This window comes from Eleutherodactylus coqui, chromosome 8 (genome assembly GCF_035609145.1).
Source record: "Eleutherodactylus coqui strain aEleCoq1 chromosome 8, aEleCoq1.hap1, whole genome shotgun sequence".
Classification (NCBI taxonomy): domain Eukaryota; kingdom Metazoa; phylum Chordata; class Amphibia; order Anura; family Eleutherodactylidae; genus Eleutherodactylus; species Eleutherodactylus coqui.
The window spans coordinates 116,546,412-116,561,271 of NC_089844.1; the positions used below are offsets into that span (position 1 = coordinate 116,546,412).

Sequence of the window (14,860 nt, forward strand, 5' to 3'; positions counted from 1 at the left end):
GACATTTAGGGTATATCCACAGGATATGCATAAAAATCTTATCGATGCATCTCCAGATCAGTGGTCTATCGACCCTTGCTTGGAGGTTTCCACAACTTCCATAGTGGCAAATGAAGTTAGTTTCCCCCTTTCATCCACTCTCAAACCCCAAAGTGGATGAGACTCAGATGTAATAGCAGGTCAGTAAGATGTACAAACAAGCTGCTGCACAAATAACCAATATACTTCTTCGTCATGAAGATTGGCAGGGTCCTGGAGGTCGGACCCCCATTAATCAAGTATCAACGTCCTATATTAAGGATAGGTCACCAAGGTTGGACTCCAGGAAAAGCCCGTTAATCTGTATACAAATATGTACAGCCCTATTTCCCACCACCCGTGCTCCTTAGTAACTATGACCAGCTGTGTTTTATCATGGCAACTTCCAGAGTCTGCAGCTCATCTTCCTATTTCACATGATTAATGTCTACCGAGGGCAATTGCTAAACTCTTAAGTAATGTCCAGCAGCCATTGAAAAGCAATCCTCAAGAGAGACCTTAAATATTTTGGCTTCTGCATATCAGCTACTTTCTCAGCAGACTCCACACCCAGATGTGTCATGACGACGGCTGGAGGAAGATAATCCCACACATTTTCGGAGAAGCATCCCAGCGAACAGAGACATGAACTTTTAATTCAGGCACTTAATGAGCATTTCCTTGCAAAAAAGAAAAAAAAAAAAAAAGATTGGTCTTCTATGTCTCTTTTAGCATTTACTTAGTTCTAGCGTGGTTCAGGAACGGTCTGCCAAGGGAACGTCACGATGCGACGTCACCCTAGGAGTCAGTCATGACTGATAATGTGTAGAAAAAAGTTAAGAAAAATATTTCACAGTTCTTAAGATTTCTGCCAAAATCAAGTACAGGAAAGGGTCCCGCATTTTGATATACAATGTATATAGTCTCGGATTACAAGGTGGATATGATGACTGCTTAGGCCTCATGTCCACGGGATAATTGTTATTTAAAATCTGCAGCGTTTTTTCCGCTCGCGGATCCGCGCCCCATAGGGATGCATTGGACACCCGCGGGTAGATAAATACCCGCGGATGGTATTTAAAAGTGATTTAAATATTTCCGGTGCATGAAAAAAAAAAAAAAAAACCGCGCCAGTGCGGATCACGCTACGGATGGCCCCCATTGATCTCTATAGGTGCGGGAGATCCGCTGCGGATATTAAATGTGAATTAAATGGGTGCGGGAGATCCGCTGCGGATTTCAAGGCTGGGAGGTGGAGAAAGTACTAGGAGGTGGGGTAAAGTGGGCAAAACACCTCCAGCGTAAAAATTGCATCCGCGTACATACGCGCGTGAAAAAAATAAAAATAAAAAAAATAAACACATACGCATGTCACCCACATGCAATAAAATACAATTTTAAACGCATCCGCAGTCCAAATCCGCTTTACAAATCCGCAGCTGATCTGATTTTCCCCGTGGACATGAGGCCTTAGGGTAAGCTTTTTTTTGTTTTCTTTTTACATTTTTTTCCACATCTATGCCCCCATACCGTCATAGAAGACCTGTAGGGAACAATCACATTGTGTCTTCTTATTTCACAGTTTTTCACTGTAAATGGGGTATCCATAGGTGTAGCACTCCTAGGAGCCCCAGGTACAGGGAAAAATATCCCCCTGTAGTTAGAATAGTCACTAGCAGAGTTGGGCTGGGGTCTGCTAAAACCGCTTCCTCTGTCCTCTATACAGCAGTTATTGGGCGCTATGTTGTATGGGGAAACAGGAGACAAAAGCGGTTAAAAAACACTTCTGCCTTTTATTTAAGGTCCTCAGCCATCTCTGACACAGCTGCTTATGGCAGCTGGTCCCTATGGGGTTAAAAGGGTTCTTCTGGACTTCTGATATTGATGGCCTTTGTGAATGATAGGGTCAGTAACATCAGGGGGGCTAAAGTCCCATTTAGACGAGATAACAGTCATCTAAACGACTGCCCGAGCGCCGACGTCACCGCTAAGGTAATCAGCACCCGTGCAGAGCGTTCACGGCTGGATCACGGGCTTCTCTCTCAGAGCTTCACATTCTATGCACGCAACAACAAGCTCACAATCCAGCGGTGTTTTTTTATGCCGACTGAAAGTGAAGGAATAGTAAACCAGTTTAGCATTTACACTGGACAATTATTGTTAGTTTGAAAGAATTTTGAGCGATCATCATCCAGTGTAAATGGCCCTTTACTTCTGCCACCAAGCAGGTGATTGAAGCTGCCATGGCATGCGCTTCATTCCCTTCATTGTTTATCACATACAGCTCTATTTGGTAGCAATTGTGCCTGCTACTACAGCTACAACCTAGTGAATGGGACCAGGCTAAAAAAAAAGCTGCAGTACCAGGCACAGCCACTACAAAATGTACAGCACTGTGGAAGGTAGCCTCTGCCGGCTGCTCCACCACCTTCCTCCTCTGGTATAGATATACTTTCTGTCGTCCTAGGAAGGATTTCTACAGGCTGCATGGACAGCAGCCTTTTTACTCAATTCCTAAAAAAGTCTTTTGTTTCATGGAACAACTAAAAAGTGACCCTCCAGCTTCAAGACAAAATTCTGTCCAGGGACCAGAGGGAGAGGGCGGTATATTACCTGCACTTGCTATTCTCTGCAGTCCATCTGGTCTTCCCATTTAGGTGCCATTTTTGGACATCCAAGATGGCAAATGCAATCTTCAGACTACTTTAGCCCGACAAAGAATTGGTAGTGTTAGACTATCAATGCACTATAACTGCTAATTAGCACTATACCTCTAATTGGCAAATGTAGTTCATACGATCAGTACTAACCAATCAGAAACCAGTGCACAAATGCACAGCACCTAGATGGAAAATTGCAGCAGTTATCCTGGACAGGTTGAAAACTGGGACCAGAACCACCAGAGATTAGACAAATGGCAGAGAATAAGTACAGGTAGTATACTCCCTTACCCCTCCAGTCCCAGAATATAATTCTGTCCTAAAACCAGAGGGTCTCTAAACTTCATAGACATCAAATCGCTCTACGTAACTTATCTTGTTACACTTTAGTCATCATGCACATAGCAAAGCCATGTACATGAAACCAATATGGTGACACACGGAATCCCCTGGGCTATACAGTGCAAAGCCATAGGCACTTTATATAGCGTCATATAGTATTACATAACAGAAAGCAGTGTGGCACCAAGAAAATGTTGGGGGCCCAGCGTGCCAGTATGTTGAGTGATCCACCGATAAAGGGTGCAGGACAGCCTAACTGATAGGCTGCAAGTTAGCATGGTGCATTACAAGTATCTATGCGACTGTCCCTCTTTATATGCCTTATCTATGTGTAAGTATATTACTAACCACCCACCAATACATGGTAGGTGGTTGCTCATCAGTATTTTGTACCTGTGTAATCACCCCATACAGCATTTTACCTTTCTGCATACCACTGAGAAACACAGTATTTGTAGCTGCCCATGTATCTTTGTATCATTAAGTATGGCCTTTTGCTGTGAGTTCAGAACAGGAAGTACCAGCCTATTATAAGGCTCAGAGGAAAACTCAAGAGTGAAAACTGCAATATTCAGGATGCTTTATCTCCCATCTGCATAAAATATAGATAACATGAAAAATTATGTTTAACGATAAATGTGATTGAAAAAGCCATTTTCTAATGATCCATTCCCTTTAAATTATTAATTTGCACATAAGAGTATGAAATATTCCAAAATTACCTCAATGTCATCTATAAGCTCCTTTTTCCTCCGTCTTATATTTAATAATTCTTCCCTCTCCTCAGACGAAAGATCTTCTGGCACTGAAAAGAAAAGAGAATACGTTAAGTGACCAACAATAGAAAACGACATCATCAATAAAAATGACCACATCCTACCCAAAGAACTATTAATATCAAACATTGCCAGGCCGCACAGACACCCACACTGCTAATCCCAACCACATCTTTTATTTCAGAATTACAATCTGTCCTATGAGGCCGGTTTCATGTGACATGTTGCAGATGCAAAGTCACCAAGACTACCGAATAATTCAATTTAGCAGATTCATTGCCTTGTCACAATGGCAGGGAACACTTGGCGGCCGCAAGTTTAACAAGGTTATGATCTTTAGCACCAAAAGATTATTATTATTTTTTTTTTAATAATATTTTCTGAATCCAGAAATCAGCAATCAAATCTGTAGGAAAGAAAAAAAAAATGGTGCTTGATTATGGTGCACAATAAGCCTAGGGGATCCAGTTTGCAGAATGAAGGCCTTTTCCTGTTCCAGCTCCAGCACAAACAAGTGACGTCCAGCAATGATGGCAATAGCCTGCCATCACTTGGATCACAAGTCCTACAGAAAAAAAAAAAAGCTTATCCCTATTTTAGGACGGTGGGTGGATCAATGAATTCCATTCTTCATCGGGCCCTGTGGCAAATGAAATATCCAGAAACTTTGGATACATCTTATAAGCAACAGATCTATTTATTCCAACTGGCATACGGATGTTCAAGGTGGTCAGTCATGATCAGTGCAAAATATAGAAAATGAGACTCGATAGAACACGCAGGGTAAGAAACCAGCCTTGTTCACACATATCAGGCAAAGGTTGGCCATGTATATTAGTTGTTGGCCAAGAGCCATCGGACCTGACACCTTCAGCCAAGCATGTATGTTTTCTGCGTGCACAGAGGGTAGAAAGCTACTGTCAGATTCCTCTGGCAACTACTTATCACCCTGAGAACAAAAGGATCGGGCATGTCGGAATCCAACTGCCTAATCCTTATCTCTTCTAAGGGAAGATTTGGAAGGCTACCATACACAGACAATCAACCAGACTTCAGCAGATATACATTTAATGTGTATGGTCATCTTTAATTCCCCTTGGCTTTTTATATAAAAGTTTCATGGAAACTTGATAGCACAAAAGATCCCATCATTTCCAATGGGAAGCAGTTGTACCGCATTTCACTAGGGTAGTGTCCACTATAATGCTGGTTCTAATTCAAAGCCGCTAGTCCTGCCTGAATGAACACTGTACGCTACACTCCTACAGATGGAACTAGCCTGACAGATATGAATTACAAGGCACCACATATGGATCCTTAGTACCCATTCCGAAGGGGATTTTTTGCATGTGGAGATCCCCCCCACTTGATATACAGTATGAACACACCACCTAGGGTTATGGTGCAGGCACCAAAGACCTACCAGTGGAAGTTCTAACAAAATACAGTCCGACTGTTCCATAAAACAATGATCTCCATATCACACTGATGAAAAAACTGAAGCAGCCATATACAAAAGTTTGAATAAATCTAAGCGAACTTTGGCACCATCTTCAGTGGTTGTGGTTACCAATGAGGGGCAATAAGGAATTAATTCCACAGCCTCACCTATCATAAAAATAGGACTAAAGCCATTGTTACAGGGATTAGTGGTGAAAGTGTTGGCTGAGAAATACCTTCTGTCTATAGGAAGAAATGCTGTACTTCAGTCTTTCACTGGAGGACTGGTTTCCTGTCGTCTCTCCACATTGTAGGCTAACAGAGAAGGAAGCCTACATGGAAATGTCACCAACAGGGGGTTAAATTATTCTATGGGTGTTTGCTGCTCTGACCTGGTAGTACCTAGCGGGTCCTTTGATCTGCAGGAGCCAGTAATCGGCTGATTGCCCATCTATAGCCCATCCTGGTGAAGATGCTCTAATGTAGAGCTGTCAAAGCTTCGGAGGCTACAACCAAAGTTATCCAACCCACTCCAGGATGCAAGAAAGGTCAAACAAGAGGTCACATGTTAATGCCCTACAAATTACACGATGAAAGCCAAGACCTCATAGGATTAGGTGTATTAATTACCATCAGGCTTGCAATATGGAGAACGGCAAGTAGCCAAGTTACGAGCCCCTTTCTGCTTTTGTGAAGGACACTATGACAATGAACAATCTGATCTCAAAGGCATTTCGATAAGCAGATAAATCTTATAATGCAGCTGTAAACCTATCGGGCCATTCTGACCTATGTGTTACACACACACAAAAAACAGCAACGCACAGCTTATCCTATGGTGGTGCATATTCTGCACCATCGTCATAGTCTAGTACATAAAGTCCGCATGTTACATGCATATTTTGCACATAAGAAAAATCCGCACATAATCTGCAGGCTAAATCCGCTCGTCTGACTGAGCCCTTATGAGCAGGCACATGGGCTGCACAACACATTATCATGCACTTGTATGGTGTACAGCTAATGGAAGGCTGCTGTCAGGGACCGAGTGAGGAGACATTTGCAAAGACGTAAATGCACTGCAAACTAAACCCTGGTAAGAATTAACACTTCTGCAGCGGTTCACACGACTCATTTCTTCTTCCTCTGCTCCAGTCTTTCTTATATACCGGTATTACTCGGCTTCTCTGAATGACTCAGAAGGTGCACTCATCTAGAAGGTCCCACTACTGCACAACTAGATCTGGATTATGGAGTTTAAGTGAATCTTCAAAAATGGGGGGGGGGGGGGGAAACAAACCACTTTCCTAATAAAATACAGGAGAATTGTAACTAGATTTTCAACTTTGAAAAAAACTGTAGCCATGACAAAACCATTTATGCACATGTGGTTTTATTAGGTGGTCTACAATAAGGACCCCTGTCCACGGCAGCGATTTCGCCGACGGCACATCACCATTGAATCATGCTGGCTGAAGCTTCCCATAGCGTTGCTATAGAAAGCGCCGGGCCCGTGTCCACGAGCAGAGAATCATTGCGATTCTCCGTTCGTGGCCATCAATTCGTAGCATGCTGCGAATTGCCTCGATTCTCCGCGGTCAGCCTGTCAGATAGGCTGACCTGAGGAGAACCGTCTGCCGGCCCCTGCTCCGGCGGCTGAGATGCGCCACTAGATACCGCAACGCCAGTGGACAGGGGGCCTAAGAGTCATCACAAAAGGTCACCAAAGAGTTCAGAGCAGTGTTCTCAAAATGACAAACACTTACTGGAAAGTTCTGAAGAATGCATACTACAGTTAGGCCTCATGTCCACGGCACGCGCAAATTTTTCATGCGGATTTCTGCAGTGGATGCACCACAAGTGGCATCCGCCAATCAATTATAAACATATCCACAGGTGTTAAATGAAGTGCAGACACCCAATGCTTCCCTATGGACGGCTCTCGAGTGCCACACGTGGATTCTGCAAATCAAATCCTCCCGTGGGCATTGGTCCTTAATGTACACTTTTCTTTGCACAGTAGCTGTAGGGAAGAAGTAGCATTACCTGGCACCCATTAAAAGTCAGCAGGCAACCATTATAATACATTGCTAGTCTGTGTGAGTAGCAGCCTCCATTCTGGAGTGGGCGACCTCCCATGGATTAAAGCCACATGTCTGTGTGTCATTCCACCCATGTCACCAATCCCCTAGAATTCACTAGCTTGCTAATTACGACTTGCACAGAGTTCACTGAAAGGATAATGGGTGTAAATCAGGAAAAATTCCATCATAACACTGATTTAGTTATCCTCTGGTATCCTTAGAAGCAGATAATGAGCATTCAGTTGATAAAATTAAGCAAACCTTGTGGGAGGGTTGTAACAAAGCCAAAACAATCTGATACATTTGGCCTTCTTTATGGAAAATTGTCTATCCAGGTTGGAATAAAAACCAGAAAGGGCGTTTTTGCTTCCCTCCATCCTCAGGAATACTTTTATTTGCTCAGGAAGTACTTTAAAGGATAAGCTTGATGTCAGGAAGGATTTCTGCACTCAGCTGTGCTGTTGGATGAGGGGCAGGACCTTGAAGGGCTGGTATCAGATTAGAAAAACAGCTGCTTTCAGTGCCATTACTATCCATGGACTTGGGCTGGTGCTGCAGGTCAGCCCTATTCAAAGGAATGAGCCTGCACTGCAGTACCGCACACAACCCACAGAGTGGCGCTGTTTCTGGAAAAAAGGAGACCTAATTAGATGCAACCCCTTTTCCTTACCAGGTAATGCATTAAGCTGTGTTAGAAAATAGACTTTTCAGCCAATGCTGATAAACTGGCCAATTGTCTAAGATCAGTCCCTATTCAAGTCCCTATTGGATTTAAAGGGTCACGCTGGTGAATTTCTTACATTCATTCATTGTGTAACTACTCGCACAGTATATAGAAGTAAACCAGTATTACCATAAGTTATTCCTTTCTATCTGAAACTCTTAAGAGTCCTTCTCAGATGGTCATCTGATCTCATTATCATCGCCTGAGAATTACTTGGCTTTATGAGCTCCCAAATTAGTCAGTTTTTCAGTCACTCCTGTGTGATGGACCCTACCATACAAGCTCTTTAGATGGCGACACAGACTTCTAACACAGTTACTGATGAAGATTAAAGGCTCCTGTCACAGCGTTCTAATGAAGGAGATAACAGTTCATCCTCTTTACTGTATACTTATGGTCTATAGCTTATTTTAGGTGACTATACCGAGTAGTAATAATCACACAGCCATCTCAGCAGGCAGAGATGGTACAGTCTCTAGGTGTTCATATGAGGTTTTGCTGATACATTGTGGGACTGATAGCACAGAATAGTGAGAGAAATCTTAATAGTGGGACAAATCTTAACGTTACGATGGTGCCTGATAAGCAGACGGATGGTGGCACTGCATGAAAGCGACTGCAATGCACAGAACAGATGGAAAAAAAATGTGTTTTTGCCGGAGTGTCCCTTTAAAGCTATCAGAACCCATATCAACCAAGATAAGCAACAGCAATAGGCTGGATTTCTACGCTGCATTTACCACATGCGTTCAAAACTCCTCCCATTGGTCAGATGATCTTTCCGGTATACACGACAAGATAATGACACACCGGACAATATGGGTGGATGGAGTTTCCAATGCATGCGGTAAACACAGTGTGGAAGCTCAGCCTCAGGGTGCTTTAATTGTCAGTCGAATACCCATTCCTCCCGAATTGTACCAGCGTACATATATGCTGCTGTCACACAACCCTAGGAACTGCATATGCCTAGTGAAATAACAAATCTGCCAGCTGGAGTAGAGTTGCGAGGCCCATATACGCATTAAAAAATTTTTAAAAAAAAGTTAGTTGGCTAGATTGGCCAACTTTTCTATTAGGCCTCTGGCACATTAGCGCAGTTGTGGCGGTGTGCGGTCCATTTTAATGGATAGCACATGGGGGGAGTCCTATGTAAATTGACATTTTTCACGTGGACCGATTGTCTGCGTGAAAAACCTCATTGCACATCCTATTCCGGTCTGTATCAGATGAGAAATAGCACAGGCTAGTGCATGTCTATGCGCTACACCGACGTGCAACTTGCACACACAGGAAGAATGCAGCCAGCCTTATGTGTATGATTATCTTATGCACATCTATATCAGCAAAAAAAAAAAAAAAAAAATGGAATCAGCTATTTTCACTGCATATGTTTCAATAATGTAGCACAGATTGTGGATTATGACATTCCCTCGCTGCCTAGGGCGTCAATTAAAAGAATATAACAAATGCACAGGATGATGACCTAACGTATAAGCCTCACCAAATCACCCGATTAAATTACTGGGAATGTGCAATTGCTGTTTATGTGTCTGAGTTTCCTTCCTATTAAAGTCCCTGCTGGAAATCCACCCACATGTTTTCAAAGCTGCTTCCCAGCCACAGAAATCCCTTCTTCATTTCCCACCACTGTGAGAGGAGAGCGGTGCTGTGCGGGTCAGGGTGACGGATGGGAAACCGCTCAGATCCTGGCACCCATGCATTATGATCAACTATCCAAAAACTCCTATTTCAGTGCCAGGTAATCACCATATACATCATCTATGCCTGGCATTACCACTAGGATGGCACTCACTTGTTTCACAGAGTAAATGAAATGTTGCTAAATAAATGAACCCCACATCTTACAACACCGGCATTTCAACAGTCATCCAGTGGGGAAAGGTGGCGAATGCTACAGCACTGGTTGTGCCAGGTAAAAGGACCCTCAAAATATATCCCGTGTACAACTACTGGTACATATCTGAGCGATTAACATATCTGGTCCCCATCACGTCCAACCAAATCCAACTCATCGCACCTTGTGTCATACACTATCCTACCAAAAGTAATTAGACAACTGACCAAGAATCAGAAGTACTATTTATTTACATATGCTAATATTTAGTAGGGACTCTCCTGGCCCTGATGATATGGAATACTCTGTGGCATACTGCCTACTATAGTCTGATACACTTCAGCTGGTACCGTATATACCGGCGTATAAGGCGACGGGGCGTATAAGACAACCCCCCAACTTTCACCTTATACGCCGGGAATACAGCGGAGCAAAAAAAAAACGCAGTACTCACCTCCCCCGGCATTCTGCGGCGCTGCTGCAGGATGTCGCTCCCTCCTGGTCCCCGGCAGAGCATTGCTTTCTGGACACAGGGCTTGAAATCCCCGCCTCCAGAAAACACACGTGCCTTCAGCCAATCACAGCCATTCAATGATGTCATTGAATGGATGTGATTGGCTGACGGCGTGTGTTAGCTAAATCACAGTATTAGCTTTCTGGAGGCGGGGATTTCAAGGCCTGCGTCCAGAAAGCAATGCTCTGCCAGGGACCAGGAGGGAGCGACAGCCTGCAGCAGCGCCGCAGAACGCCGGGGGAGGGGAGTACTGATTTATTTTTTTTTGACACTTTCTTTTTTTTGTATTACCGGCGTATAAGACGACCCCCGACTTCAGAGCAGATTTTTCGGGGTTCAAAAGTAGTCTTATACGCCAGTATATACGGTATTTCCCTATATTCATCCTGCAAACGTCTAGCAAGTTCTCACAAAGATGTACGCTGTTCATGTTTCCTGATCCAATGTTCCAGTTAGTCCTAAATATGTTCAGTAGGGTTCAGTTGGGATTCAATCATGGAACATTCTTATCGCCGAACCAACATAAAACAGTGTTTGAAGTGTGACAAGACACATTGGAAATGGGCGCTTCGAACAAGACAAAATATTGTTGGCAGCACGTTGTCTTAAAAGTCAAGGTGCACCTCGAGTTCATGGTTCTTGTCACTACAACCAACAGACTGAGACCGTGCAATGTAAAACATGCCCACATCATAATGAAACCTCCGCTGTACTTAACTGTTGGCACAACACAACACTCAGGCAAAAGGTCTTCCCCAGGCTCCTCCACATTCTGGCATGTCCACCTACATGTTAAGATTGAGTAGTGTGATTTACCATTCTATAGAACATTCTTCCATTGCTCAGCTGTCCAATGATGACATTCCTTACATTGTTGTAGATGAGCCAATGCATTGTTTTTTGTGATGCGCCTTGTGTGCAACGGCATAGCCTTTATATCCTATAGCGTGCAGTTCCCATCAAACACTATGACCGACACCTCCAAAGATCTTCATCTTACGAGTGGCATGGGTTCAAACACGTTACATGTTAATAAGGCATGATCCATTCTACTGATAGGCGTGTCTGAATATTGCTGATAGGATAGAGTATTGGTAATTGCACTGTTCACCATTTGTAACATATTGGACTAGTAAAATGATGAAGTCATGCTCAGAGCCCAGACAGTGATCCATTAGAGGGAAAATCTGCAGAGAAATACAGATCGCCTCTGGGAATCCTGATCAGCATGACCCCATAGTGAAGTCACCATATGACATACTCGAAGGTGACAGCGGGGTTCTCAGAGCCGATGTCTGAGAAACCTAGAATGACATAAAATTAAGTGACCTCTTCTCCTCTAGTCACCCAGATACAGTAAGTGGACAGAGATTGATGACTGTGTCCGTAATCCTACATCATAGAATTTTGACTTATCCAGATTAATCAAAGGCCGACTAGAGGATTGCTTGATCTCCAAATGCTTCTCGGTATGCAGTGGACATTATCATCTACTACATTATATTTGTATTAATCACTCAGCAGCATACATATATACAAGAAACCAAGGCTTAATTAGTAGCATCCAGTTTCTGATGAAGGACACCACATTGATATTGGTTGGCTACCTCCCCACTCTGTGTAAGTGGTGGCTCCATATAATTCCACCACTATATGAGCTCATCTAATATTCTCCTTAGCAGTGTGTCACGGAGACGTGACATAATCATGACCATTACACCCGCTTTTAACTGCACTGTGATATACTTCCTTGTGCAATAGACATTTTTGACATTGCAAATTAATGACTAGGATGTTGCTGGTTTCTGTTCAATGCAAATACGGTGTGGAAAGTATGAGAGCGCAATACCACAGACATGTAAGGTCCACTGCTCGTGCAGATCAGATAGCCATTTCATGTATGTTGTCCGGCGCGAGCTGCCCCAGCAATTCTCAGGCACAACTTTCATATGGCCATCTGAGGCCCTGGACTGGGCTTCCATTTATCAGTTGTGTCTGGCTAACCTTTTTTAATGCCAGAACTGGACACAGATGTCACTTTGGCGCTCTTTTTGCAGTGGCTTGGCACTCCTAGCCAGGCAGGAACACACTGCAAAGTTTTTCTGTCCAGTGCAATTTAGGTGTTTTTAGACGGAACGATTATAATCGTTCGGATGATTATATCAGTCAAAAAATTGTTCAAACGAGTGAAAGTGAAGGACGATCATCCAGTCTTACCGCAGCCAACAACCGACTGATGACCAATAATAGTTTATGTTCCATTTGTTCATTTCATGCAGGCATAAAAATCATTGTTGGGTCGTTGACTAATCGTTCGGTTTAAACGGCGCTTGCTCAGTCCTCCTCAGTCATTTATACAGCTAGTGTGAACGACAATGATTTCTCGTTTCAACGAGCCAACGAACTAGCAACGACACTGTTTGCAAATTCAACCGATAATCAGCTCATCTAAAAAGGACCCCAAGGCATCCAGCATCAAAATATAGGCTGGATATCATGAACTGTCCTATAAAAAAAACAAAAAAAATCCCCAAAAGCTACAGGATCAGCTCTGGCATCAGTTTTCCTCCAATATTTGACTGCAATGTTGGAAGAGGGGGGGGGGGGGGGGACAGGACCAGACTGCCAGAAATATGAGAACCCAGCCTTAATTCTGGGAAGATATCCAAGGTACGTTCAGTTTAAACGACAAAACGAGAACCGTGAGGTCTACACACACTGCTCGGGAGCGAACAAGCTGGTTCTAACATCACCACGATGTTCAATGGTGAGGAAAAAAATACGTGACATGTTCTATTTGTGTGTATTACGCACTGTAAGAGCCAATTGAAGTCAATGGGCTTGCGTAAATACGCATGAAACATGCAGGAATCCACGCACTAAATCAATGGAAATACGTACAAAACTGCCAAAATACACATAAGCTCATGTGAATGCACCCCAAGGCCATGTACAGACTGCACGGTTATGCTGAGGAACGCCCGCTATGGAATTCCCAGCGAACAATCTGCAGCATTTTGAAATCCCAGCTAAATGAACGAGTTCTAGTGATTTTTCGTTTGCACGGAGCAGAAAATATTGGCTGCATAGTTGCTTTTCCGCAACCTTAAAATTCACTTAAGGTCTTTTTCTGCACGTTTCTGCAGTAGCATTTAAAGATAGCGGTAATACAGAGGAAGACAGAAATAGAGGAAAATCTAGAAACGAATGGTGCGGATTTTAGTGTGGTTTTGATTTCTATTAGATTTTTTTAAAAACGTCACGAAATGGGCAAAAAAAAACGCAACTAGGTCTTGCGAATTTCAGGACAAATTTAACAACTGCCCTGTGGAAATTTTGCAGTGTATGAATGTAGTTTAAATAGGTATGCTCCCATGGGACGGAAATGCTGCGGAGCTTCCAAGGCGAATTCCGCAGCACTTCTGTATCCAAATCAGAGAATTTGCCGTGGAATATTCCGCTGCCGGAATTCCGCAGCATTTTCGTGCCGCGAGAACGTACCCCATTGTATCAGTTAGCAGCTGGGCTGAGATTATTGGCTGGTGCTGTCATTTGACTACATTATACTGCACCACCACTGAGAACGGTGGTATATTATATATATGACATTAACCCTTTGCAATCCAATTTTGGATTCAGGATTTCCTAGGGGGCTCTCTCTTTCTGCCATTATACAATGGTGCCATCTGCTGGCTAGAGCCAGTACTGTGGTATGCGACATGTTGGATTGGCCCCCCTGACAACAGAGCAGCCAGTAATCTACAGTAAGAATACCCTGCCGGACGTCTTCCGACATCGGAGCTGTACAACTTTCAATCAGAATGTCTTTAGACTTTAGACAGTGGATTGGAAAGGGTGAAAGGGTTAAAGTGTAGCACAACCTGAAGTGGATGAACTCCTCTATATTCTATCATACACGTATGCCTTTTACATGTTTAGATTTCTATATTACTGTCATTTTTTTGCAAACAAGCGATACGAGTCCCCCGCGTTAGACGTCACTGCGTAACTTTCAGATTCAAAAACAGTATCCAATCCTGACGAATGTCTTTTATGACACGCACACTTCTCTGTGGTCACCCCTGGGATTTCTCTGCCATCCCACCAGCCTTCAATAGCAACAATGTTACACATATATAACACAAGCAGGTCTTTGATTCCTGCAGGAACAGGCCAAGTGAGCGGACAGCTGAAGTATGCTGCTTAACACATTCCTTTATACAAGTCCTCCTTGAACAAGCGTGACAGGTGACAGATGACATGTTGAAATGCTGTCTTTATCTGCAGCAAGCACTATGGCATGTCTGCTGGACGGGTTTAGTAGTGCTAATGGCCATAGGAGGAAATTCAAAGGATAAATCAGGATCTCACTGCATACAGCTACATGTGTCAGTCTGCAGGAACTTCTGGAAGCTCCTGAATCAGTCTTGCAGAAAGCATCCAG

General features: G+C 43.4%; 1 protein-coding gene across 1 annotated transcript in view; it reads right to left on the minus strand.

Moving 5' to 3' along the window:
- CYTH3 (cytohesin 3) overlaps positions 1-14,860 on the minus strand; it is a 104,900-nt gene that overhangs the window by 59,246 nt on the left and 30,794 nt on the right. Inside the window, exon 2 of the mRNA XM_066576264.1 lies at positions 3,743-3,825. Within this exon, the coding sequence (XP_066432361.1) occupies positions 3,743-3,825 (83 nt within the window). The remainder of the gene's footprint in view (positions 1-3,742; positions 3,826-14,860) is intronic.